The 26,915-nt window shown below is 41.0% G+C and overlaps 1 protein-coding gene across 7 annotated transcripts in view; it reads right to left on the bottom strand.

The window, feature by feature from the left end:
* RapGAP1 (Rap GTPase activating protein 1) overlaps nucleotides 1–26,915 on the bottom strand; it is a 243,819-nt gene that overhangs the window by 48,851 nt on the left and 168,053 nt on the right. For all 7 annotated transcript variants that reach the window (XM_065485379.1, XM_065485376.1, XM_065485375.1 and 4 more), the window contains one exon: nucleotides 1,895–1,985. In XM_065485379.1, coding sequence (XP_065341451.1) covers nucleotides 1,895–1,985 — 91 coding nt within the window. The remainder of the gene's footprint in view (nucleotides 1–1,894; nucleotides 1,986–26,915) is intronic.

Below are 26,915 nucleotides of genomic sequence, written 5' to 3'. Positions count from 1 at the left end.
ACCTGTGCAGTCAAACCCCCGCATTTCCCCCGGGGTGGCAAACAAACTCTTTCACGTGTCGGATTCACGTGAAAAGGAAGGAGATGAGAGGTCGGGTAACATATTATTTGTTGTTGCTGTTGCTGCTTGGGCCCCAACGTGGGCGACAAACCTCTCGTGTGTGCGTGTGTGTGTGTGTGCACCGCACCGAACAAACGTGCAATCAAAGTAGCGAGTTTAATTTCGGCCTCGGCTCGATTAGCCGCTAATTAATCCCCCTTTGCCACGAGCATGTGTCGAGCAGGAAAAACACAGAAATGAAATATTACCAGGGCCAACACACTCACAAATCGGCTCTCCTACACGTTCTCGGAAGATGAGGCCGCTTGGAAAATTCATTTCGCGTGTGCGTGTGCGAGCTCCTGTGCGCAAACTGCGCTCCTCTTTCGCTTTCGTTTCTCAGCCGGCAATTTGCAGGGTCAGTGGAATTTAATCCGGATCAAATTCTATAGCCGCTGGTGAATTTTCAGTGAATTTCGCAACGCATTAACTTTGTAATGGACGTTCTGGGAATTATTATTCAAAACCACTGCTAACGAGCTAAAATAAAATCCAATAATGTAGCAGGGGGTAATTTATCGTTATGGTTGCCAAGTTGAGCGATCGAGTGATCAATTAAAATAAAATGGAATCTGATAATGAGGCTCTTTAGAATGATTTAATATGACTGATAACCCAATTATAATGGGAGAAAAATTGAAGTCATTAAAAAAAATACAGTCGTTTCTTAAATGTTAGCTGTTTGTTTGTTCCTTATTTTAATAATTCTGTGCTCAGCAGGTTGAATTGAAAGCCATTTAATAAAATTACCTAATGGAACGAGTGTTCCTCCTTGATAAATTTTTCCCATTGTCTATTTCTAACATGTCCCAGAATTCAGTAAATTAAATTCAGGAAAATATGAATATTTTTAGCCTACAATCTCAACCTAAATAAATAGCCAATACCTTTTGCGCCGTTAGAAATAAATATTCAGCGAAGATTTCTTTTACACTCCCATATGTCACAGTGCACTTTGCCTCTATGGAGCATGATAATTAATTTACGGCGTCCAATTATTAATGGAGGCTAAAATCCACTGACCTGGGAGCCGAGGGCCAAGATGATTTATATGCGGCTACGGGTTTGAAAGCAACTCCCATCATAATATCATCATCGTGGTCAGCAGAAGCACAATTCATTCTCTTGCGGCCCACTCGCTGAATAAAATTACTACCATTTTTTGTTTTCGAATTCATTTTTCATATTAGGCAGCACACGAAAAAAAAGCTGCGAGCCGGCATGAAGGGTACGAATTTTGCGTGGAGGCACTGAACTTTGTTCTCTCGCAATTAATTAAAAGCGCGCGCGGTCGGGCGGTTATTTACGAGACGATTTTCCTTCCTGTGGGAGGATCAAACTATTTGTTTTGATGTCTTAATTAGCCCGATTTCCCGAGAGGCAGTTTGTTTAAATGTCACAGCAGCTGGGGAGTGAGAGAGAGAGTGATTCGGTTTTACGTGCTTTCGATTTTCTTGAAGGTTGAGACAAAGACGTTTGTTTGGATTTGATTGCCTGTCGCGAGCACGAGCCTCACCGCGGTTACCTAACGAAACTCCGTTTAGGCTGCCAAAAAAGACAGGTCTTTTGTGAAGCAACTGTCAATCGAGTCTTCCAATATGCTCGGTCCGATCCAGCAACGAGACATAAATTTTGCGACAAGCAGGCGAGAGACATTAAAAAATAAAATAACCGAACGGGCATTTTAAGTGCTTATATACTCTCGTTGAACGAGGAATTTGAAATTAGATAATGCCGTGCAGAGCTAATCCCACACGAGGAGAGAATGTTTAAAAGCTTCCAAGAAGTCACTTACCTTTAATTTTTCATCAGCTGGACTGCTGGGGCTACTCTTGGCGTGCGGATTTGTCGCCGAGTAGATCTGGTTCGCCTCAGCTTGTTGCCTCCTGCAAGCACAGAATAAAGCGGCGTCGTTATCTTCAAGTGGAGAAATTCGAGAAACGCGATAAATTTAATCCGAAATTCCGCAGGGAATCACGGAAAAATGCAGCACGCCCGCTGGCGACACTCACGGATTTTAATTATTCAAAGCCAGCTTGGCGTTTGTACACGTTTTTTTCTGAAGGATTTATTCCGTTTGCCGCGGAGGTGCATGTTGACAAGTTATAAAACACGCGGCGGACATAAAAACGAGCCATTAATAACCAAAACAAGCCGGCCAAAGAGCAATGTCGCCGCAGCTGAGAAAACGGCGTGTTGCGCTGCAAACGTTTTCCTCTATTTTAAACTATTGGACCGCGTGTATACACCAAAGGCCACGTGCACCTCTTTTATGTGCGTGGGCCGATCACAGCTCAAACAAGGCGATCGAGGGAAATTTTTTAACTCATCGGAGAGATTAGGCGTTTGCCTGCACATCATCATCAATTAAAAAAAAAACTCGTTGCTAATGAAGTTGAGTTATGAGGTCTCGTAAAAACAAGTTGGTCCATTTACGAGTTTATTTCCCATCAACAGGGTTTACTGGGTACGTGACTGTGAGCCCAAGCCATTCATTCAAGTATGAAAATAATTGTAATATAGTTTTCTCATGAATATTTATCTCTCCCTCTCATGAAAACAGGATCGAGACACAATAAAATTTCAAATTCTGCTATTTTCTCGAAAATGTACAGTGCTCCACAAATTTCAATGCCCTTTCAATGAGATTTATTGTGGGGAAACTCCTAAAATTTATTTCATATGCAATTAATCAGGTAATTCTTTAACATTAGGATTAATCTAGTTTTCATTATACCATTTTTTAAATACAGAAATTTTGTGCATTTTTTACAAAACTTTTCACTAAATTATGCAAAAATAAATAAACACGGAAATTCTGCAGAGAAGCCGAGTTGAATTCCAGGCAGAACGCATTCAAAAGTGCCGTTTCGTTCTCCGGGCCTGCGGACTTAATCCTGGTTGCTCTAATTTTCCTCAGGCCAGGATTGGTTAATTACCTCCAGAATAAAGTGAATAGGCCAACCAGGTGGAGAGTCGCGGCGGTGCTTTTTAATTAAAGTCACTGCCTTCCCACTTGAGTCGCAGGCAGCAGAGGCAAAATGAATGGCTGGTGTGCCAAGTGTAGCGTGATGCGTGTGTGTCTCATCAAAGGTATAAGGCAAGGGTTGAAATCCGCCTTTGCATCACTGAGAGAGCAAGAAACGCGGCGAGGCGTAACGGCGCTCAAATTTTTTTGAGCTTTCCTCGAGTGAAAATTGACGTCAGAATAAAAGCCGGGGATTTTGTTTGATTTGTGTATGGCGAGAGCAGAAATTTCCGCCTATAACTGGCACGTGCTGCCAGCTGAAATGCTTTTCTACGAAATTCGATATTGACGAAAGAATTTTCCGAGCCGCTTTCATATTTAATTAGCGTCTTCTAGCGCACCGACTCCCCCAAGAATAGTTTCGCAAAGTTAAATGTGAAACTTTAACCGCGGCTGCGACGGCGAAAGAAACTCATTTTCCACGGGGGAAGAAAGGAGAGACGGCGGAAAGCTCCTGAGGGCTTGGGCTCCGCAAAAATTAATATGGGCAGCATTGAGCCGAGTGAAAAGCGAAGCCTTTCGTGCAGCAGGAAGGGAGCGAATCTGCAACACAAAGGGCGGTGGCTCCTTTTACTTGTTCACCGGAGCTCCGCAACTTGTGCAAAGTCCTCGCTGCAATAGTGTTTTATTGCACTTCTCAATTATTACTAAGTACGTGTCTGTTCATCGGAATAAGGAGCTCACTCAGAACTACAGCGTATTAAAAGTTGTTGCTGCTACCTATATATTAACATTAAAGAGCGGCTATAATTTACTTCTATAGAAACTATCTACCCATTTAATTGCAATAGACTAAAGAATAAAAATGAGAAATTAAATTAGCTTATCTTTATCGAATTAATAAAAGGGACATTTTAATTACAGCCCCGACTTTTTCTGACGACAGAAAGACAGACATTTCGGCATCATAATTAACAAGAAATGATAATTTAACATCAAACTGAGTTTGTGGTTTGAATTAAAGGTTTTGAAAAAAAGAAAATAAATGTTTTCAATGATATATTTGCAAAATATATGTCAGTTATGAGGAGCAAACGCTGAAGAAAATTTGTTGTGTTTGGTACAGTGAGCCACAAACATTCATAATTAGCTCGCTATTATGAAATGCCATGCTAATTTCACTTATCCTCCTGACCCTCACTTGCCAAATCTGTATCTTCACGAACAAGGGACCCGCACCGCTCCTTCCCTTTAATATTCTACATAAAGCGGAGATATTAATTACTCGAACGCGTGAGCACCGGCCGCCAAGAATAGCGTGTGCCAGGGTGGCAAAAAGTCACCGCCTCGTTGCGTTGAATAATCTGAAATAAGAGATGCGTTGTTGTCCCTATTTGCATAACAAATTACGCATTGACGTCGGCGCGAAGGCTATTAAACCCTGACGCGGCCGCAAATTACGACTCGCACATAATTCGGGGTGCACATATGGCAAATGTCAATTATCGAGTGTGCTCATCCCGCGTGCGTGTAGTTTGCAGCAGTCGAGCGAAAGACCGGCTTCACCTCTCGCCTGCAATCTAAATACTGATGAGCCGTGAAAATAAATATTCATCGCAGCCTTTTTTTCCGCCGTCTGCGCCCGAGTGGGCCTGAAATTAATTCCAGTCTGGTGACGAGAGAGAGAGAGCTCCTTAACTAAAAATCAATGTTTGAACGCGAAAAATTCGAAGAGATAAAATTAGAACGAGACAGAGGCCAAACAACCCAAAAATTCAAGAGTTTACACAATATCAGAAAATTAAGAACGAGATGTTCGAATTAAAAAAAAATGATTTTGAAGAAATATCAAATTTTAATTCACTCACGCGCGCTTAATTGGAAAAATATATTCATGCAACACAAACCAATCAAAGAAAAAACATTATGTTCCATGTTTTAAACCCCCAACAGCTAATAGTGTTGAAATTAATTTCCAAAGAGTTCAAAACTAATTACGCTTTAAAATTTCTTCAACATTACATTTAATTTCCAGTTGAAAAATGGAAAGAGAAGTCAGTGCCCTAAGAGTTTTGAATGGCGAAAATTCGGCGTCCGGATGCTATTTTTTGTTCCGCGAGCGATTCGAACAAGGTGCCGCCAGAATTGGAGATTAACAAGCGACACGCCCACGTGCAGTTTGTAAATCGAAAATAATCTCCCACATTTTTACACGACTTTATTGACACTGCTTTAATATTTCGAGCCGAGAGCGAGTCTGTGTGTATTTTGAATGGCCGATGCCAACATTAAGTAAATTGCTTTTTCGGAGAGGAGGAGAAGTCGGTAAATTACTGTCGGAAATAAATAAAAATAAAAAAAACAGCAAACATCGCGCGCTGCAACATCCACGCACGATTTTCGCGAATCAAAAGCTGCAGCTCTCCATTTGGCCAATTGGATTTTCGGGAGGAAACGGCTCCAAGAGCGAAATTATAGAAGTTTATAACAAGTTTAAATGGCGACTGCCTTCAGGACGAATGGGTGCATTATGTTAATTGGATTATGATAAATTTTTCGACGGAATATAAATTTATTTCACGTGGGCTGGTGACTCGTGAATTATTTATTTAGGAGAGAAACCGAGAAAACACAGAATCATCGCCGAAGGGGTAAATTTTTGCATCCATTATAAATAATTTCAGCGAAAATTTAAACAAAAAATACATCCAACTCATCCGCAAATGCTGATTGCGATGACATGGAAAAGCAATTACACGTATAAGCTACACACAGTCGATGGGTGTGACGGGGCGCACATCTGCATCGAGTCGAAAAATCCATCCGGCAAATGGAATTAGATCGCTTTTCCGACATGACAATAAATAAACACGCTGCATTCCGCGTGGCAGGCGCGGCTGCTGCTGTGCGAGCTGATATTGGATTGGAAAAATGAGCAGGGGAGATGACGCGCGTGCTGATAACAAACACCCCGATCCGTAAATTGGATGCTGCGGTTGCCTACCTGCCGGCGGAGCAGCAGCTGCCGATAGCTCAGCAGGATGACGAAAACCACCGAATCGAACGGTGCGGGGATTATTTGGTTACAATTTTATAAATTCTCCTTGGGGGAGATAAAAGGAGAGAAATGGCCTAATAAAGGGTCGAAACACATACATACACACACACGTGCGTGTCAACGTGCAGCCCCTGGAAGAAGAGCCACGCCTTTCCCGTCAAGACAGCGCACGTGTGTTTGTGTGTGACTGTGTTCACGGGAAACGTGTAAAAAAATTATGGAAATCCGTTAAATTACCAAACAGTACTTTCTCACGAGGAAGACAAAAAATTGTTTTTACTTAGAATCGTTACGCCCGACCCAGGGGAGATAAAATCAATCTACGGAGTGAGCACCAAGGAAACAGTTTTTGTTGTTTCTCCGATCGTGATGCGGAATGTGGGTAATAGAGACATTGCTTCATATATAAATTTCGCCTCGCTGCTACAAGCGAGTAATAACTTTTTCTCTCTCTCTCTCTCCGAGAAACACACAAACACAAAATGGATTTATTCCGAGAGCAGAAGTCGAGACTTGTGTGCGCCGCCGAGTGGAGGATGATTTCGCGCATTTATTTACCGAGCGCTGCCGCTGTCCTCGCAATTTCGTCCCTTTTCACCGGGTGCCAGCGAACAGCAAAATAAAAATAAAAAATACTTCCTATTCCACCTTCTGCTTGCGATGTATTGAGGAACGAGCTCTGTTTGTGTATATATATCAAATGATCGACGTCGGAGCAATAAAATTTTAAAACGCTGCACATCATATCAAGGCTGAAATTTGACCTTGCTTGATTTATTGCTCAGCACGCGGTAATTGCAGAATCATTGTCGTGGGTGCCGCGGCAATTATCATCGCAATCAAACAGCAGACCCATTAAATCACATTAAAGCAGCACATTTTATTCGCAGCCTATGCAAGAGAATGCAGACGAGAGAGAATACCTTCGTTGCGTTCTGCGCTGCAGAGCAAAAAGCAAATGTTTCACATTAAGGATTGAGATTGTTGCTCTTTGGGGATGTGAAAAATAGTCTTTAAGAGAAATTTTTGCGGTTCACAAATTGAAATTTTTATTTTCTCATTGGACTCGCCGTCCCACATTTTTGAAAATTCATAGAACAATTTTTGTAAAAAACAGTAGTTTTAACTAAAGGGGTTTTCCTAAAAATCTCCTACTTTTAAACGTTCTAAAATAGCTGTAATTTTTAATTCCCACTGGTAAAAACCCATTTTCATTCATTAATAAAAATTCGTTGGAGTCACTTGACTATTTTTCACATCCCTAACGATCTCGGCTCCAGCGAGCTCAGTGTTTTTATTATTGTAAAATATTACCTGCACACATCTCTTCCATTTAAAGACTCTCTAACAGTCTGACACTGATGAGCGTTAAAACATACATCATTAGAGGATGAGCGAGAGAGATACAGATGCGAATGATCCATTGTAGCAATAGTAATCATAATAATCACAATACAGTTATAATGAATCGTCTCATTATCGCGCAGCATCATTTTTTCGCTTGCTAGCGTGCATCGCAAAAATAAAAAGCTCTTCTCTATTCACGAGCTAATGTTTATACGTGTCTCATTAACACAGTAAATTTTTATTTTCTCTAGTAAAAAAATTAAACGCAGAGTGGCAGTATAGACACACTCCCTGCCGTTTTCAAGTGCGTACTTGGGAAAGGGGGAAAATTTCTGCTTTTGCTGCGTGTTGCTATTTTATTTTTTCCCCACTGAACGCTGGCATTGTTTGCCGGTTTGTGATATGGCATAAAACAGAAACGAATCCTCTTAAAAGGGAGAAAAAGTCTTGGAGGAAAAATATGCCACCCCTCCGCTTTTTTCGAACCACCCAGACGGAATCGAACAAATCTAGAGGCACTTAAAAGCGTTCGCTTGGAAGACATTCACGTCCGTGGGGTGTATGCCAAACAATCGTTATTGCCAAGGTATATACTGCTGTGAAGGGGTGGACACGACAGTGCTTCAGCGCAAATTGCTTATGAAATTGCCTGATCAATTCAACACAGCAGAAAATAAATATCATAACTGGAGGATCCGATCGCATATCAAATTCAAATCGGAAACTATAAGGGGCTTCAATCACACTTTAGAATCAATAAAAAGAATATCATATTTATAAAAATAGAACACGATGGTTGTGATTGGGTTAGAAATGGAGATTCCATCGCCTGCACCAGCACCAACCCACTTTCTGCCATCGAAAGGGCCAATCGGAGGGTTGGCATAAACCCGAATTTTCCAATACATTCTCAGTTCATTGAATAAACTGATTTTTGCAGGGTTCTTTCGTAATTTTGTGCATTTCATTTAGAAATACATGCAATTAGATTGTCAAACATGGATAAACCAAACTATTTGATAAATAAAAATTGAAAACTATAGATTTTTTTAAATATTATTAAATTTTCCATTAATTTTAGTAAAAAAATACGTCTTGTCACTCTTAAAATTTTTAAAATGAGCAAACCCCTGAAATGTAAATCATTTTACCATTTCTAAATTGGTTAACCCTGGCAAATTGAACTACTTTAAAACAAAAATGAATCATGTCCACGGATAGTATTAAAAATATAGCTACAGCGACCGTTTTTAAGATGCTGTCGGTTGAGCTGTTGTTGTTCCTGACACGGACTGCAATAAGGAAATTTTACCTTTTGTTTTGGTTGCGAATATTTCACCTCGCGCGTTTTAGCCTTTGTCAAATCGAAAACGATATAATTTGTTTGTCTAAGAATCAACGACTATAAAGAAATGTTATTACTGTTTTAAGGACACGATTGGAATCATCATGAAAAAAACATGATAATGAAAATCCTGTTAATACTCCCAAGAAAAATGAACTTGTTAGTTGCTGGTGATGCTCAAACCAAACGTTGTGATTTTGACACGGCTCTTATATTCACAACAAGAATAATGCATCGTTAAACAATAAAAATAAGACAAACATCTGCAACACGGTGATGCAAGCATAAAGATTACATTTACACCGTGTAAAATCTGATTGTTCCTACAATACAACCTTGACTTTTGATTCCAAGGTAATTAAGGTCAGTTCATGGTAGGGGCTGAGAACTATTTTCGGGTCACGAACTTTTCCCCTGGGAGCCGAGCAATAAAAGCGCGCGCGCAACAAAAGTTTTTGCCCGGTGCACGTGGTCGCAGCGCAATTAAAATTTATCGAAGAGCTAATTACTGCCGCAGCATGTGTCATTTTAATGAACGGTTCCGAATCTTCATTAGCATCGCGGCGCGGGCTCAGCAGCAGCCGGATCCTGCCTCTGCTCAGCATATTCATCACTGGCCAAACTGTTCGCGATGATTATCTCCGAGCAGAGCACAAAAAGCTGACGGATGAGCCGCGATTTGCTTAGTCTTTTATTTTCTCTCATGTTTATTCGATGCTGCCGTTTGAAATAAAAAGCAGAAAATCCATAATTCCGTCTGCAGGAGGTGAAGGAACTCATCAGACAGAGAGATGCAGAAAAAATACACACACAGAGGGGAGTGGAATAGGCAGTCGGCTGGCTGCCTCTTTATTTTCCCAATTCCGCGACGATGCTTTTTGTGCAATGAGAGAGGCCAAGAGGCATGTGTATTGAACGTGATGAGGCCTTTACTAATTCAGCGGCCGGCCGAGTGATTGATTGATTGATTGCTTTCGTGTCTTTTTTGACCTCAGTGCGGCAAATCAAGCGCAAAACCTTCTAGAAATTAAATCAAGCGGCTGTTCCACTCGACGAATTTTGTCTTTTCTAGCGAAAAATTGCCTTCCAGCGGAGCAAAAACGGACCAAAATTCTCTCGGGGTCTGTTTGTTCGCACAGAAAGTGTGCTTGGAGAATTCTTTTTCAATTAAAAGTTCCGCCAACTTTCCATCGCAATAATAATCACAAACACAGAGAGCAGACACAAAACAGTCGTCTCCATCACCGCATGCAGCAGATGCGAATGTTCCCAGCCGCGCAGCAAAGGATCTGGAGCGAGTGCGTCACGTTTCTGCATCATTTAATTTCGCCCGCACAAACGCAGCTATTCGCGATCCTCGGGAAATCAGGAATTAAACCTGAACTCACGTCCTGCTGAACCACAGCGCTAAATCACTCCAGGATTAATTAAATTCACTCCTTTTGCATGTTGTTCCATAGCGCAGGACAGCTTCCTGCCAGCAATACGCCGCGCTGAAGGAAATCAAAAGCAGATAGCGCCGTCGAGTTTGCGTTTCTGCAACTTCGCTTTAATCTAGAGGAGAGCTTGAGTCCGACCAACTGTCAAACTGTTTATGTTGAGAGATTAATAAGCCAGGAATAGAGCCTGGAATAATACTAACTTTGTTACCATTTGTAGCGCAAAGCTAAACAGACAAATTGTCAAACGTAATTGTACAACAAGGGACGCGGAAAATTAATGGAAACTATGTGCATTGTTTTGATTTAATTATAATTTCTAGTGACGTTTGATTCATTTTGTTTATATTTAGAAAATTAATGAAATTTCGACAACATGCAAAAACCAAAATACTAAAATTTATTACGAGGAACAAGAATTCTGAAAATCAGGACACCGTAGGAATTATCGGAATCGGCCTCCGCGTTAAACGTTGGACAAAGATAGCAGATAGTATTATTCTGACGTCATCACTTCTCAGGATGGCAAAGATAAGGATGGGTGAATTTTCACAGTAGTTGCTGGGCTGCTTATTGGATTTTCCTTTGTTTCCCTAACATCGACATGGAACAACAATCAGAGCAACACATGTGGCATGTCCTCTACATATTAGCAGAAACACAAAATTATATACAGTCCTTTTTGTCCAGCGCTTGAATGCTAACGCGCCGCCGATTCAGAAAATTTCAATGGAACTTTGATTTCCAGAATGTTTTTAGCTGAAAATAAAATTCGTAAATATATAGAATTCGACATGAACGAGTGAAAAAACGCCGTTCAATACATTTCCTTGCCTCAGTCCTATAAAGAAAGCCGCGCACGAATGGAAAATTTCGTCGCCAGAACGATTCAGTTCCAACCGCAGAACGTTTTCAACTCGAATGGGCGCCGAAATATTTACAGAGCAATGGAAATGATGTGTGTGTGTTTCAATTAAATTCACTCGCGTCGGTGAACGAACGCGGCGGTGGAGGCAATCGGCAAGTGATTTGCGGCTGCAATGTGTGCGGTTGCAATTATTTCTGGGCTGTGCACCGACTTTTTTGCTCGCAGCACGCTCTCTGCGGCGAAAGAGGCGCGCACACGCCGATTTTTAATTGCTCTCGTTACTCATTTGGGCGCGCTCTGTGCCATTTCGATGTAATTACGGCCCTCATTGCCGCATGCACGCCGAACGGTCAAAAGGTTAATCAGCAAACGTTGATCGCAAATCAGATCGGCTTGGATTGCTCTTTATTGCCCTTATCGTGTTACACACGGCGCAGCTTTTGTCTTCCACGTTTATCTCGGCTGCCGCGGCTCAGCAGGCAGTTCTTTGTAGTAAACTGCACGGAGCTTGCTCTCCAGCTGGCTCCTCCTTTTCAATTGTTGCCCATCAGGATTTAATCTGTTTTAAAAATTTGACCTTTAATAATGATAAATTATATTTTTTCTGATAATAATTATTTCTAAAATTTTAAAATTATTTTAATAACTTCTTCTTGTCAGACAAAACCAGAAATGGTCTAAAAATGCTTTTAAAGTGCTGCATAATATGCTCTGAAACGTTCTTAAAAAACAGCTGTTTTCAAGCACTCAAATAGGTTTTCTGGTGACTCTAAAAATATTAAATATGCTGCGAGTTCTTTTCCTGCTACGTGCATAATTTATTGGGCTTTGGTGCCGACTTTCCAGTTTATATATTCATGGTACAAAATGTGCAGCCGTCGGTCCATTTGCCTTAATTACATCGACGCCGCAGCTTGCATACAAATTATCGTGGAATGGAGCAGCCAGTTTGACGCACACGGCTTTCGAGGAAGAAGCGCCGCTCCAATTCGCCCACGCCTAGCTCAAACAACTAGAAAATTCAACACAAAAACGGCCTAGCGAGAGCTGCTAGCTGGAAGGCACACACATACACGTAATTAATTTGCGCCGAAACTAATTTGACGCGTGAGATGGTGCCAGAAATGATTAAAAAATCCGTCAGCGCGTTTATCAAATTTTGAAATGGAAAGGTCGTGCTCTCTTAAAAGCCAAAACGGATTTCGCAAGCGGTGTGTGCATTAATATCAGCGATTTACGGCCGGTATGTGGAAGCTCCTCATAAAATCGAATCAATTTCATACACCCCGGACTAATGCAAGTTTTACGACGCCTCGGCCATAAAGCTGCAGCTGCAGTGCGGATTGCATAAGCTGCCGTTCACTGCTCGGCCAGTGTTTGTACAAGCACAAGTAGTTTTATTGCCGCTGGATGATTGATGTATTGCGCTGCACGGCAATAGCAAGCAATCGAGAACGATTTCGTCAGCACACAATGAGAAATTAATTTCCATTTCAACCGTTGCAAACCAACACGCTGCGGAAATCGAATCTCCGGCGGAGCGAAATTGCGTTAAATTTCGCCGCGGAAAAATGTTTCCGCCTATTTTGGGGCGATAAGAGGATTTTCCGGCTGTGGAGCGGCGCTATTTGTTCCAGCGTGCCCTTTGCCCTTGGCAAAAGATTACCTCCCTCCACGCCTGCCTGCTAATGAAGTTCATTTTTCAGCGCAAAACTACAGGTTCAACTGCAGCTTAGAGCACGAAAGCATTCTGACCTATATAACTTTATCTGGAGATGCATCGTCGGCGCCCGAGGCCGCACAATTTCCGTCAGAGCCTAGCCACATAGTGCGGAAAGTTTCTGAACCACGGAACGGGCATTTATTTGCTTCAAACTCAGCAGTCCTAAGTAAGCTACTTCTATGTGCATCTAGTTACCTGCACGGTGTTGATTTAAGTTCACTCTGAAACTAAGCTGAAAATTGAATTGACTTTGTGAGTGAGGGTTTTTCCGTTTAGTTGAGTAAAAGTTCGGTGTGGCGTGGAATACGCAATAGCTGTTTTAATTACATCATAATTAAGGTAGTTCGCTGAATGAATATTATGAAGATAACCTAACCCAGAGTTGATTACATTTTCCTGGAACATGTTTCATTATATTTTCACTTAATTAGAGTTGAATAGTTCAGGTGGATTTCGGTTACATAGTGAACAACGTTTCTAATTAAGTCCATTTTCAGAAGCAAATTTAATGTTCGTTTATATGGACAGTCAGACTTTCCAAATTTTCCAAAATTTTGATACTTGTATCCTATATTAACAAACTGAAGTTTAAAGTTTAGAATTTCAGGGGTTTTCTCAAGCCAAATTTATTATTTAATATTTGGCCACATTTATAGAATTATTTGGTTTAGGGGGTTTAGGCCAAAAAGGTGGTTTTAAAACTCAGAGTTTCATGAATTGCTTCCTATCATCTAACAATGCTAAGAATCAGTCGATGTTTGACCTATTTTTCCAAGTCTATTATTCTATATCCTTTATTATTTCATTCTTCAAGCTATCTCGTCAAAACGTGATATCGTTCCACTCGCAGGAACTTTCAAAAAGCTTACATATTCGATTCAATCTTGTAGCTTTCAGACATATTTCTACCTTCTTATCTTTACAGCCGGGATATTATGCTCTGCAAACACAACTGCAATAAAATGACAATGTGTCTAAAGTCCGGCCAAGGCTTTTAATGCACCTATCAAATGTAATACGATTATGTGTACAGTTTCTCTCATATCCATTCGAGAAATGGCATCCACCCAGTATCATTAAAAGCAGCCTCTTTCTTGCCACACGAGAAACTGCAACGTGTTTCACGCTTTTCAAAATCACTTTGCGAACTGGCTCACTCGCGGTTTGACGAGTGTGTCGCCTTCAAAGCGAACGGGTCCCACCTGCGCACCGATAAGAATCTGATGAGCTTCGATTTTTCACACCCACCAGCGCAGTAAATATTATGCGCGCAATATTATAAAATTGACGGTCGTAATAATCATCGTCGTGTCGAGCGCGTTCACACACACTCACACACACGAGCCACTTGGCACAGTTCATGTAATTCCGTTCGACTCGTTCTACAAAGTTGCACTTTGCATGCAAGAGCCAAATGATCGCATGCACTGATAGGTCGGAAAGGATAAAATGGGTCCTGCCTGTGAATTGCGGATTGCGGGAGAGCAAAGAGGAGGAACCCATTAATGAATAATTCAGAGAATGAGCTTGCATTTGAAGTGCTTGAGAAACAAAAATAATTCCAGTAAACAGGAATAAAATGTAAGCGAATTAAAATTGTTTAAAAACACTAAATATTTTTATTTAATTTGCATATATTTTTAACTTTCATACAATTGTTTAAATTTAGTTATAATAGCTTGAGATAAATAGTTTTAAATATATATGTAATAATTAGTAATTTAGTAAGATTTTTTAAATCTATATATTGTAATTGCTCCATTATGAATAATATTGTTTCACATGTTATCATTAATTACGCAGATTTGTACCTCATTTAAAAATATTGAAAATAATCTCTCATTAATAGCAACAAAAAATCCATCGTTAATTTCATTGCCAATTGCTGTGGTTGCGCTTCACAGCGCGACAAAACTATCGCAAAAAGTCAAACCCAATCGGACATAAAATCCATCTCGTTTTAGAAGAGCTCGTATTTTTCAGCAGATCGTCCCACATTTTCCGCAAGTCCTACTTGCGCCTCGCATATCAAGCGACTTTTCAATGAAATCAATATATTCAGTCTCAGGAAAAAAGCTCGACCGCCAGATATGGCTACAGCTCGTTTGCATTCATAAATATAAAGACGAGTTGCAACACACACACACACAAGCATGTATACACACTCACTTCATGTGTGCGGATAACATCCAGCGTCGCGCCAGCCGCAATTTTTTTTCTCTCTCCGGTGTGCAGCAATTGCACGCGCAGAAAATTTATATTCACGACGAACACGGAGCCCGTGTGCGAATGTATGGAATAAAAAAGCGAGCAGGATTTGTACTTTTTAACAAGGTCGGCGACGAAAACGAGAGGGCCGCCGCCGCCGCCGCTATACTGCTGCTGCTGCGTCTGCTTCGCATACGCAAGAGAAACAATTTGAAATTTAGATGACCAGCCTTATTTGCAATGGTGCATGCACGAATTGCCAACCGAGTCGGCTTGCAAACGGCAGCGAAAGCACAGATGATCGATCCCCGGCTTGCTCGGTGTACCGGTGAGGAGCTAGGCAGCCCGCCGGCCTCGCCGATTGATCATTAATGCAAAAAGAAGCGGCTAGAAAATAAGAGGCAGCTGCTCAAACTCGCCCCTTTTATCATCTTTTCCCTGAACAACCTGCTACGCAGTGGCATGAGATCAAAGGGCGCGCGCGGCCCGGTCAATAAAACGTGTGTTTGCGCTCGAGGATTCGTAAATTGCACAAGCCCGGGCCGTGATTTTCTGATAAGAAGCTCGCAAAATCCACGCTGCTTTACGACCTGAGGCAAACTTCCGCTTGATTTCGCCGTTTTAAGCTGCAGGAAGTTGCACGTAGCAAATTTTAAAGAGCAAACATGTTGCTTTTATTAACTCACAACAAATATTCTGATAAAATGTTTAAATTAGCAATAATCCTATATGATGTATATTTTGCAGACAAAAGAAAGTTCATAAAGTGAATTGTTGTCCTTTTTTAATCGACGAGGCCCCATGACTCATGAGGGAAGGAGTCACTTTGAATATACCTATACCAGAATGTTTAAAATATATGTGGAGCATATTTTTATTTTCAAATTTCAACACTTGACTGCTAATGGCCTTCTGCATAATCCCTTGGTCGCATAAAATCAACAAAATGCCATCCATGAACAGCAGCTTTTGATACTTCTGCTAAAACCATCCATTATTTTAATAGTTATTTTTTCAAATATGGATTTGCCGATTTAGCGAAATTATTTTCGTCATTGCAGATCGCCGGAACTGCTGGTCAGCGTGTTTTTATTTGAGAGTTGTTTGTAAAAAGTGCAAGCTAATCATAAGTGAGAAATTTTATCTAATTTTTTTCATAAAAATGAGCCCTAAATTGGAAATTAAAGTGAGGAAAAGGTTTTTTTAAAGAATTTTTCAATTGAAGCGGACATTCCTATGTGGAATAATGCATAATTGTCTTTTCTTTAAACGAGTCGAATTTATTCACCTTGTTTCAAACCCTGCTTCTGTAGCCCTAATCATGAGAAAAATTAGAGCCAATCAAGCATTAAAACATTAAAAAATGGCTCATCCTGCTAAATTTACAAATTAGTCGTTTTCTTTGGGTCTGGAAGACTTTTGGTTACATTTATTGCAAGGAACCAAGAAAAAATATTAATTGAAGGTGCAGATAATATATCATTTGCGGACATCTAAGAGCACGTGAATTTCCCAGCAGAACAAATGGACTATTATTTCCCATGCAGTGTCCGTGCACCACCTTCATTTGTCTTCTTCCCGAAGAATTGCCTTAGTTGGGTGGCAGAAAAGGCCTGCCCTTATCTTTTCCGATGGAAAAATCCTTCAACCTTTCACTATAAATCAAGCGATATAAATGCACTTATATTCCTTGGATAACACACTCTCTTTCTCTCCATCGAGAGCGAAACACTACACCGCGTGCCGAGTATATCTCTCTGCATCCACGCCGAGAGCGCCAAAGCGGCATTATTATTGTCTGCATTATTTTCCCGCCGCTGCAAATGTATTAAAAGGGCAGCGTTTTATTCCTCTCGAGCGTGTGTGTGTGTTTGTTTTTTAAATTCGATACTGTCAACCCGAGTACACTCCATAAGGAGAAATAATTTTCAACTCTCTGCGCGCACGTAAGATAAAGAAGTCACAGCCTGTTGGAGTTTCCATTTCGCTCTTTATCTGGTCTCAGAAAGAAGTCATACCACACTTAATATAAAACAGCCGGCGAGACACACGCATGCAGTGCAGAAACGGCTAAGGACGTTTTTATCGTTCGGTTCGGAATAAACCGAGCAAGTACATTCATCTCTTTTCGCTGCCGCCGCCGCCGCCACCGCGCGCACAGCGAATTCTCGAAAAAGCAGGGGAAAATATAAAAAGTAAAAGCCCCGTCTGCAAACACGCCGGCGAATCTCGGCCGACGATCGGCTGCATGCAAAACGAACGAAGGCTTATACACATGAGACGAGAGAGGATTTATGGAAAATTGAATTCATAATCTTTCGTCTCCTTAATGGCTTGATGTGCTGACTGACTTGCTTTTTCTCTCTCGCTCGCTCGTCGCTGCCGTTGCTCGCACGGGCGGAAAATCTTTGCTATGCTGGAAGAGCCGATTTATTGGATTGTCCTCGAGCAAGAACACACATGCTTGGCTGAAAACAGATGGACTGCAGACGAGAGAGAAATTTAAAAGCTAACAGTAATTTAGTATTTTGCCACGGGATAGGAGTCGAAAGTAAATTTATGCTGTCATAATACGCATAAATCCGGATTTTTTAAAATCAGGTCCAATCGGATTTTTCACCACTTTGGTTATTCCCATTTTTGAAGTGAAGAACATTGACTATCTTAAAACTGTTTTATGTAGCGAGAAATGAAAATGGAAAAATCTTGGTACTGAATATAAATTGACACTTACTTGTACTCTATAGAGAAATATTGAAATTAAATAAAAAATAATTTAATTGATTCCATTTTGCACGACGATTGTCAAGCGTTTGAATTTCCAGTTATTAATTCTTTTTGCTCTGCAGCCATACAGAAACATTTTAATTAAACTAATAGTTTTGCGTGATATTTCAAGCTTTGCTCAAACCATTTTCATTAAAAAATATGGGTTGTAGCAGCAGCTGGACGGCTGGCTCTTTAAATTTACATGAGAACAGCGAATTAAAAAGCGAACCGTTTGTTTCCTCTCCGCAGGCGACGAATTGTTTTCACCAAATTAATTAGGCTCCTCTTCTCGCCGTGTGTTTTTAGCTGAAGGCGCGGACACAAAAAGCAGTTAAGTTTGGCGGCCGTCCGAGAAGAATTAAAACACACTAATTCCCTGACAAGCTTGGAAAAAATATGCATCGCCAAATAATCCGAGACACAACGCTGGCCAAATAAGGATTTCCATGCTGAGAGCAGAGAAACGAGCGCAGAAAAGCGGCGGATTATATATTAAAACGGAGCCTTGAGCGGCGTCCTTTAATTCTCTTCGGATTTGACTGCGGTGCTTTTCCTTTATTGTTGCCGCACAAAAGCGCAGTCTCAGCGCAAAATCGGGCAAAAGTTGGAGCCGCCAATGATAAATAGTAACGATAATCGAGTTGGCCAACAAACTTCGAGCATTTCGACCGCAATAAAATGATGATCCGGCCGCGCGAATAATCACTTTCGCGACGCGCAGCATCTCTGCAACGGGGCACACCCTCGGGAAATTTATTTAACACGAAAGCTGCGGCACAAAGACTCCAGAAAAACAGATACATTTTTTGGTGAAACAAGTTCCAAGCTTGTTTTTATTGTTATGTAGACCACGCACAATTTATTAAGTAATTAAATATTTTTATTTACGACCCTATTAAGCGGGCATAACACTCGCGCCGAGGTGGCCAAATGGGAAGAAATTTGCATTTAAATTATTGTTATTATGCACGCGGTTCCCAAGCTAGGAAATCGAATCGCTCCTCCTTGGCATTCGTTTTCTTTTCTCTCTTTAAAGAGCGCTCTCGCTGCTCCGCGTCTCGCAGGAGATCGTTATCGGGATAAAATAATCACGCGGACGGCCGGGAGAGTGCGATAAAAATTTATGCCAGCAAAGGATTCTCTCTCTCGCGCTGAGGAAGCACGTCTTTGGCATCGTTCCCTCATGCTCTGCCTCAATAATTGTGCATGATCTGCTCTTTTTCTTCAATGAAGCTGGAAACTTCTAACAGACTGCATTTCACACACATGCATTTTATGTTTCCAGAGCATCTTCAAAGGCACATCCGATCGCGTATTATCGCAGTTTGGTCGGACGTGCGGCGAGTTATAAAGTATATCTTCCGACCGGCAGATTTGCAGACTCGCAGTTTTGTAATTCTTTGCGGAGGAAGGATAACTTTCTTGCTATACAGGAGAAATAAATATTGGAAATTGGACACGTTTGGAAAATTGATTTTAGTTATATCAACAATCATTCAACGATTTGCAAATTGATTTCTCGATGATATTTTCCATTATTCCAATGAAAAATAATCTTTTGACCGTTTGTAAACAGGTGCAAAGCCAATTTACAGGGTTTGAAAGGAAATTTATCATTTTTTTACTGAAGACATTAGGTTTTGGACATTTGTGTCAATTTTAGCTATCTCTAAAGGATAGTTTAAATGGGTTTGAGACAATCTATAGTTTTGCTTGATTATATTATCAGTGGAATACAATTTTTGGTCAAATCAGGATAGACAGCCGTATCACTCAATTGATAATTCAAAACAACGTAAAAACCGTCACTTTTCAACAGTTTATTTCTGTCTGAACCTAGGAAAAAGAAATACTAAACTGAATTTAATAAAACTATAGTTAACTTCCAAATGTTGTACCCAATTGTAATCATCACAGAGAATTATAAGTTCATTTCACATCCCAAGTGTCAACGCCCTAGTTCATGGGGCTCATAATTACATTAATCAAGAGTTTAATTACTAATTACACTGCACAGCCAAATTACAGAACCAAAAATATAATATCAGAGTCTCGATTTCGGACTTGCAGCGCGATAAGTGCATACTAGTGTGTGCGCCCCAGCTTTGATTCTCACGCTGGCTCGTGCACGACCGCGGCAGTGTTCGGGTGTTTGCTACATGTGCAGGTGCTGCAGGCTTAATTAGGCGCTCCGTCGCAGTATTAAACAGCACGTCGGGCGTAATTAGCATCGGAATACACATCACGGCGTGGCGTTGTCTCTGCTGCTTTCGCCCGGCAGCCACGCCGAAGGCACACACAGTTGTCGTTGTGCACTTGTATTGCACATTATCGCCCTGTTATTGTTCGATTAGACTCGCTCACTCGTTTCACTGCCCACCGCACCGCACCGTCCGTCGGTTTGTGATTCACACAACAAGTGCTGGAAATTGGACTTGGCTGTGTTTTTGCTCCTTTCGCGTGAATTTGTATCGCTAATAATTGCTGCTAGGCGAGCAAGGAGAAACTTGGCTGGCCGTCCTTTTGGGTCGCTTTTAGTTAGCTGGAATTCTTGGCAGGACTCGACCATTGTGTTCTGACCCGGCGGCGTAATTAGTGCAAATTGGCGGTAAACATACACCAGAGACAACTTTGGAGTCGCAGAAGAGGCTTTTTGCTCGAAAGCGTTGTTCCGCGAAATTAAGGCCACCAGTATAAGTACTTTTAGTTTAATTGTTGAAAATTGGCTCCACGATAAAAACTTCTTGCATAAGATTAAATACCAACAAAACAGAAACTTCTTCGGATGATTTTTCGTCTGTTTTTAATGCAAAAACTCGTCTACTCTGCATGAAGTTGACAAAGGATGGGTGTCCATGAGTTAAAGTTGAGAGAAATAAATTAAATTCTTTGCAGCTAAGGTAAGAATTTTGCTTTGGACGTAAACTACCGCTGTCTTACAAAATTTTCTAAAATTTTACTCCGAGCCAATAATAAATCAATTTTTAATTTGAACTTAGCATTTTTTTGTCTATTTTAAAGCATACTCCGAGTTAAAGTGATAATCTTAAATTTATTTCAACCTTCAGACGTTGTTTTTGCCATAAACATGAAATGCTTGCTCACCATTCTTGAATAGGTTTGCACATTTTTTTTTAAATTTATGTGGGGAGTTGCATTGGACAAGGTCATGAATAAACAAAAAACATTTTTTATTTCCTTGATTTTCTTACATTTTTTTCTGCCGACTGATTATGCCAATTTTTCGCTTAAATAACTCCCAGTTCAAATCGGTTTGCAGGCGTGAAATTATAATGATGGTAGCAATAAAGGCCATAAATTTCACTAATGTGCCAGAAAATCTTGATCAGCCGTAACGCATTAGCTTCGAATCGCAACTATGTACTTGCAATAATTGGCAGAACAAATTAGGAAGCAGCTGCGAATTTCACTTCACACGCATGCGGGAGAAAGATGTGCACGTCGATTAAAAAGGGACTCGGGTCAACGAACAGCCGAATATTCGCTTTTCATTATGCTTCGGCGGGCGAGAAGATGATGATTCTGAAGTTTGCACCTCCTCGCTGGCCGGACAGAAAAGAACAATTGGTGTGCGCGGCGTGCATTATCATTATTATACGGCTGTCACACACCGCAATGATGGAAACATAAAAAGCGCTGGCTGGCTAGCTGGCCTGGCTGAACGCGCGCAGAGAGTGAGAGATGGGTGATAATGCAACGCACGTATATGCGCTCGTACTCCACACACGCCACTTATACAGTTAAAAAGCTCTCCAGCACTTTTGTTTTCACGGACCATTAACCTCACCCCGCTCTTTCTCAAAGGAGCTCTTCTTTTCTATGCTCGGAAAGACACGCGAGCGAGGCAAGGTAGAGCGACGGGGTTAACTAAAGGGCCGCACTGCCAAGACAAAGGAAAATTGCAATTTTCACCGACTGAGCAAGAGCTCGGAAAAACAGCAAATTTTTAATCCGGTTACGAGTCTCTGAAGCATTCTATAAGAGGCTTTGGATCGCACTCTCGAGTTGTTTTTCGTTACTGCCTAATTGGTCTTTTACGTAAGTTCGACCTGAAATATTTTATACGCAGTTATACGTGTAAGCTAATTTTCCAGATTAATTCAAATAAACAATTCACTGTCACAAATAGATGACCCCAATTTTTATTATTTCATGATAATTTTTGCAACTGTATCCACACTAGAAAATAAAATTTTGATTGAGGTACATCATGGAAAACATAGTGATAGTTTTTTCCAAGACTGATTTTTTTCTTTTAGCACTTTAAATAAAAATATTCTCACATCTGAATTATATTGGAAGGATTTAATCCGAAATCGGAGCTTAACACTAACGAAGGACAAATTGAGCAAGCCGTATTTAATTTCAAATTGGCTTTACAACACCTCAATTTTCGGCAAATGTCTTGCAACAACAATCCAGAATAAATCAAGCCCCAAACGACCTGTTAAGTTATTTCAAAATTTTGTTGCCACGAATATGAAAATCTCTATACTTAACAATAATTACCAACTTTCATTTCGAGTCCCGATTTTTTTTTTATAAATCGGGAATTGCTTCTAATGATTTAATGGAATATGGATGTTCACGATTCTCGAGAATCGATTTGCACTGAAGAATCGGTTTCACTGCGAGATCTCTTCCGCACACGCATAATTAAGTAAGATTCGATTGGCGGAGATGGAGAAGATGATTGCCTCTGACACTAATTGCTATGCGCATATGCTCAAAATTCCTCTGCACATATAGTATATGCGCGCGGTGTGCACCTCGCTCTGCCTACCCTGTCAGGCCGCGTGTTTTACTCGGCGAGAGATGCAAGCGACGCTTCCAAGAAGTGCAAAACAATCGCCGACCAGAGTGTAATAAGTCACGACTGTAACCCCTTTAGCCTCTCGCGTGACAATGACAATTATTTTTCACGCTCTGCGGACCAAACAACACACACCTTCCCGAGCGATGCAGTTCGAGTTTGCTGTTGTGCAGACAAAAGCGGTTTCTGACTAAATTGATTTGATGTAAAAAGCGTTAAAACCATAAAACGGTGTATTTAAGCTTTGATGAATTCCGAAGAAAAAAAAAATGCTTTATGCCGTATAAATCAACCTAAACTGCGAAATGAAAAAAAACGAAACTATGAAAAAAAACACGATTACACATTTTTATTGCTGCAAGCCATTAAAATTTACTCAGGCAATGGACGTAACAGTAATTTAATGTTTTATTGCTCAATTGCAAAAGTGGTGATGCAAAAAAGAGGCGCGCGATACCAGTTTTGGCGCTGCAACTTTATGATTACGATTATCGTGTGCTGTGTGTCAGCACCCCTCGGAAGCGAGTGCTTGCTTTTTACGAATTAATTTGAATGGACGGCTGCGATGCGTGGCGAATGGCTAATAAAGGGCATGCATCGGAATCCATATCGGCCGCCCCCTTATCACCCGAAATTTACACTGTGCGAGCAACAGGCGCGTTTAATGGAGCCGCTCGTAAAGTCGCACTTTATAGCCGCATTATTTTTCGGCCTTGGATGGACAAACACACTTTTTCCGCCAGTAACGTTCGCGTCAAGCAATTAAAAGTTTAATTGCGTCTAACGTTTGTGTCCACTACTGTCTTTCTAATTATCCCAGGCAGGATGGCCAGAAATTGTATTTGTGCACAACTGCCGCTGCTCTCTCGCATTTATGGCCCGCGACGAGTTGGACACGTTACTCGCCGGATTAAGTTTACAACTTTTCACGACGGTATAGACCTGCATATATATGCATTTGCACGAGAACGAGCAAAGTTTCGAATTTCCCAGGACGATTATATCGACGCTGCACTTCTCATTTGCATCGATCGTGAAAAATCAGCTGGGATTCTTGCAGGGTCCTGAAAGCTACATTATTCATATTTCGCAAGGCACGAGCAGCTAAAGGGAAATGCAGCATCTGTTATGCAAATTGGGCGAAACTTTCATACATTACATATGGCATGACTAACAGAGGCATTTAATTATGCAAAATCATTTGATGGCGAGGGTTAAATGTTTTGCCGATAATTGTTACCGAGTAAAGATTGGAAATATTTTCGTGTGTAACGTGACCTTTGCGTGCTCCACTGATAAAATGAAAAATAATTACTCAGTGCTTGTATGGCCAAATAAGTAATTTGGCAAGGTCACAACTAAAAGCAGCCTTTCCTGTTGTGAAAAATTTCTGTTCGTATTCATTATTAGCATAGAGCTGTGAATTTTAGACATTCGACTGTTTATTTTCCAGAGCTTCTTAATTACCACGGGACCATAAATTAAACCAAGGATTTTTAACAATTTGAGTAATTGCTTTGAGCACAAACCGATCAAAATTGCTAAAAAAGTGCGAAAATCTGCTAAAATTCTTGTGCATAAATACACCTTTACTTGCTCTTGTTAGGACATGTTGTACAATTTTGGATTTTTCCTGTTAATTTGCTTCGAATTTACGACGGTTTTTTTGTAGCAAAAGACACCGCACAACGTTGTTGTTTTCAACTTCAATCTCTTTGTTCCGGACCACAGAATGGAATGCTGCGGTCCTCTCCAACAGAAGGCAATACGTTTAAGAGCAGACGTGCGGAAAAACAACAGCAGGAATAAAAAATATATGACATAATTTGCCTCGCCGCAGGAATTTCATTTCTTTTTACGACGACAAGACACGAAGAGCGGAGGCGAAAGGAAAAATAAAATTCGACGTGCACCGCTTTTCCTGCCTGCCTCAAAGGGTGCAAAGTACGTTTTCCCGGCGCGGCCCTGCTTAAATAATACATGCCGCAGACTTTCGGGGGCTGCGCGAATGGCGTTCCCTGAAGCACAATTAGCCTAAGTATGGTTCAGGTGGGAGCATTATCTCTGCGCAGGGTTGACAGGCGGCTCTAAATTGAGCCTGTTGCATTATTAAAAATTCGCGCCGCGCGCCAGACCCGAATGAGACAAGGTGCTCCCGCGGGAGAAAAATTTTCGCGCGCGGCCACTTTTCCCGGCCAGAGAAATATCGTGCTCAACACGTCCGACTGATGTAAAATTCATGTTTTCCGCAGCTCCTCGAAGCGAAAGGAGTATTAAAACGATATAAATCTACTGTGGATTCCGCCGGGGATTTGCTTTTTTGTATTTGTCACGTCGTAAAAAATGTTGTCTCAGCGGAAAGGGTGCGGGAAGAGAGCGCGCACGACGCTTTTGTGTTTTATGGTCTTAAGCGACGAAACTTGTTGAGAGAGAGCCATCATTTTTACGGCGCCCTAAACTGATATGGATTGCGCACAAGAATTTCGGCACAAAACGGGTTCTTGAAAAGTAAAATCACTTGACTGCACGCAGCGGGGTCATTTCTTTCGAGGGAAAATTGCTTTCGCATAAAATATTAGGGGAGAAAGTTAACTTCTAGGAATCTATCATAAGGTCGAGTTTTATAGACCGTGGCAAAAATTTTTGCAATAATAATTCGAATTTTCTCCCATTACATAAAAACCACGCGGGAACAAGGTTTCCTTTATGATTATTGGCACAAAATTCACACCTCTCTGTAATTTTAAACCGAATAAATTTTCCCCTCCGAGATTAAGCACTTAGTTAAAATTCTGGAAAAAATTCCAACAAGTGCAAAAAATTGATTCGGAAAAATTTATGGTTGATCCAAAATTTAAATTTTTTACTCTTATTTGGTTTATCACATTTATTTCGTTAAAAACACTTCAGGAATATCAAAACACCACGTTCTCAGCTAATTTTCCGCTCACTATTCGTCGCGGTGGGTCGAAACAACATCAGTTTTTCTCGTTCGACTTCAGCAGACTGTGCAAAACGAGCGTCTAATTCGATTCTGAAGAATAGCATGCGGCGAAAAGTTGCTGCAGATCAGCCGGCCGGACGGCGTCGCTAATCGGACAACTTTTGCAGTACGTGAGCGTGCCGCAAAGTTTAAGGCCGTGAGAGTTATCGCGGCCTGTGCAAAAGTTTGACCTACCGTAATGGACGCACCATTAATTTCCGGAAAATTGAATGACTTGCCTATATGTACAAACGCCAAAGCTGCTGTTCGAATTTACGAGTGAGGAGTACATGGCTCTTACCTGGAACAAAAGAATTAGGAAAAAGGGTTAGACATTTCATAAATTTTCAGCACAAGATAGGGATAATTTAACTAATAAAACTGAGACAAAAAACATCATTTTTTTGTAATTTTCTATACAGACTGATTTTAAAAGCAATTCACTTTTATTTTGTATTCGGTACAGTTAAATTCTTCATTTTTTTTTTATTCATAACATATTCATGGAAAGAAATATATCATATATTTTAATATTCTAAAAGCCCCCTGAATATTTCATTGTATCACTCTATAGAAATCCTTGAGTTCTGAGAGAATATTCTTTCATATTTTTTTGTAAATCCAGAACTTTTCGACGCCAATGTCTAAAGTCTAAACCACAAAATCCCATTTGGACATGAGAAAGCGAAATAAGAAGGAAAGAAACGGCGAAACAAGGCAGTGGAGCGATTCCATTTCCATAATAACGACCGCGCGGCGTTTCGTTTTTTGGCGACAGAAGCCGGGGAAAAGTGGAATTTGCATCTGTCCATATAGGTGCTCCTTGAAGCATGCCGAGCGCTGCATAAAGTGATGCGCACTTTATTTATAGCGGCGGTGTGATTAAAATTCACGTGCGCCGCGTAATTTGAGGCACACGCGGCTGCAAGCACCTTTAGTGTCATATGTTATTAGCCAGGAGGATGGAAATAATGGGCCGGCGGCGTGCAGCCACTGCTTTCGCCCCGCGCAATATTACACGGTACAGCGCGCATCGCTCTTTTCCATCTCGCCGTCCGCTCGTGCCGCAGAAGCAGTCACTTTTCGGTTAAAATGCCGCCACTCCATACTCGTAATTAACATGCGTGTGTTACTTTGTGTCTGCGAGGGAGACACGAGCTTTTTGTAAAAACAATGCCCGGCAGTTTGATTATTATCGAGATGCACCCGCAAGTCCAGTGGCTAATTGATACGTTGGTCTGTGACACACGATTACAAACTGGGTGCTAAACAGA

This window comes from Cloeon dipterum, chromosome 3 (assembly GCF_949628265.1).
Source record: "Cloeon dipterum chromosome 3, ieCloDipt1.1, whole genome shotgun sequence".
In the NCBI taxonomy this organism is placed as follows: domain Eukaryota; kingdom Metazoa; phylum Arthropoda; class Insecta; order Ephemeroptera; family Baetidae; genus Cloeon; species Cloeon dipterum.
This window is presented reverse-complemented; position numbering and strand designations above follow the sequence as displayed.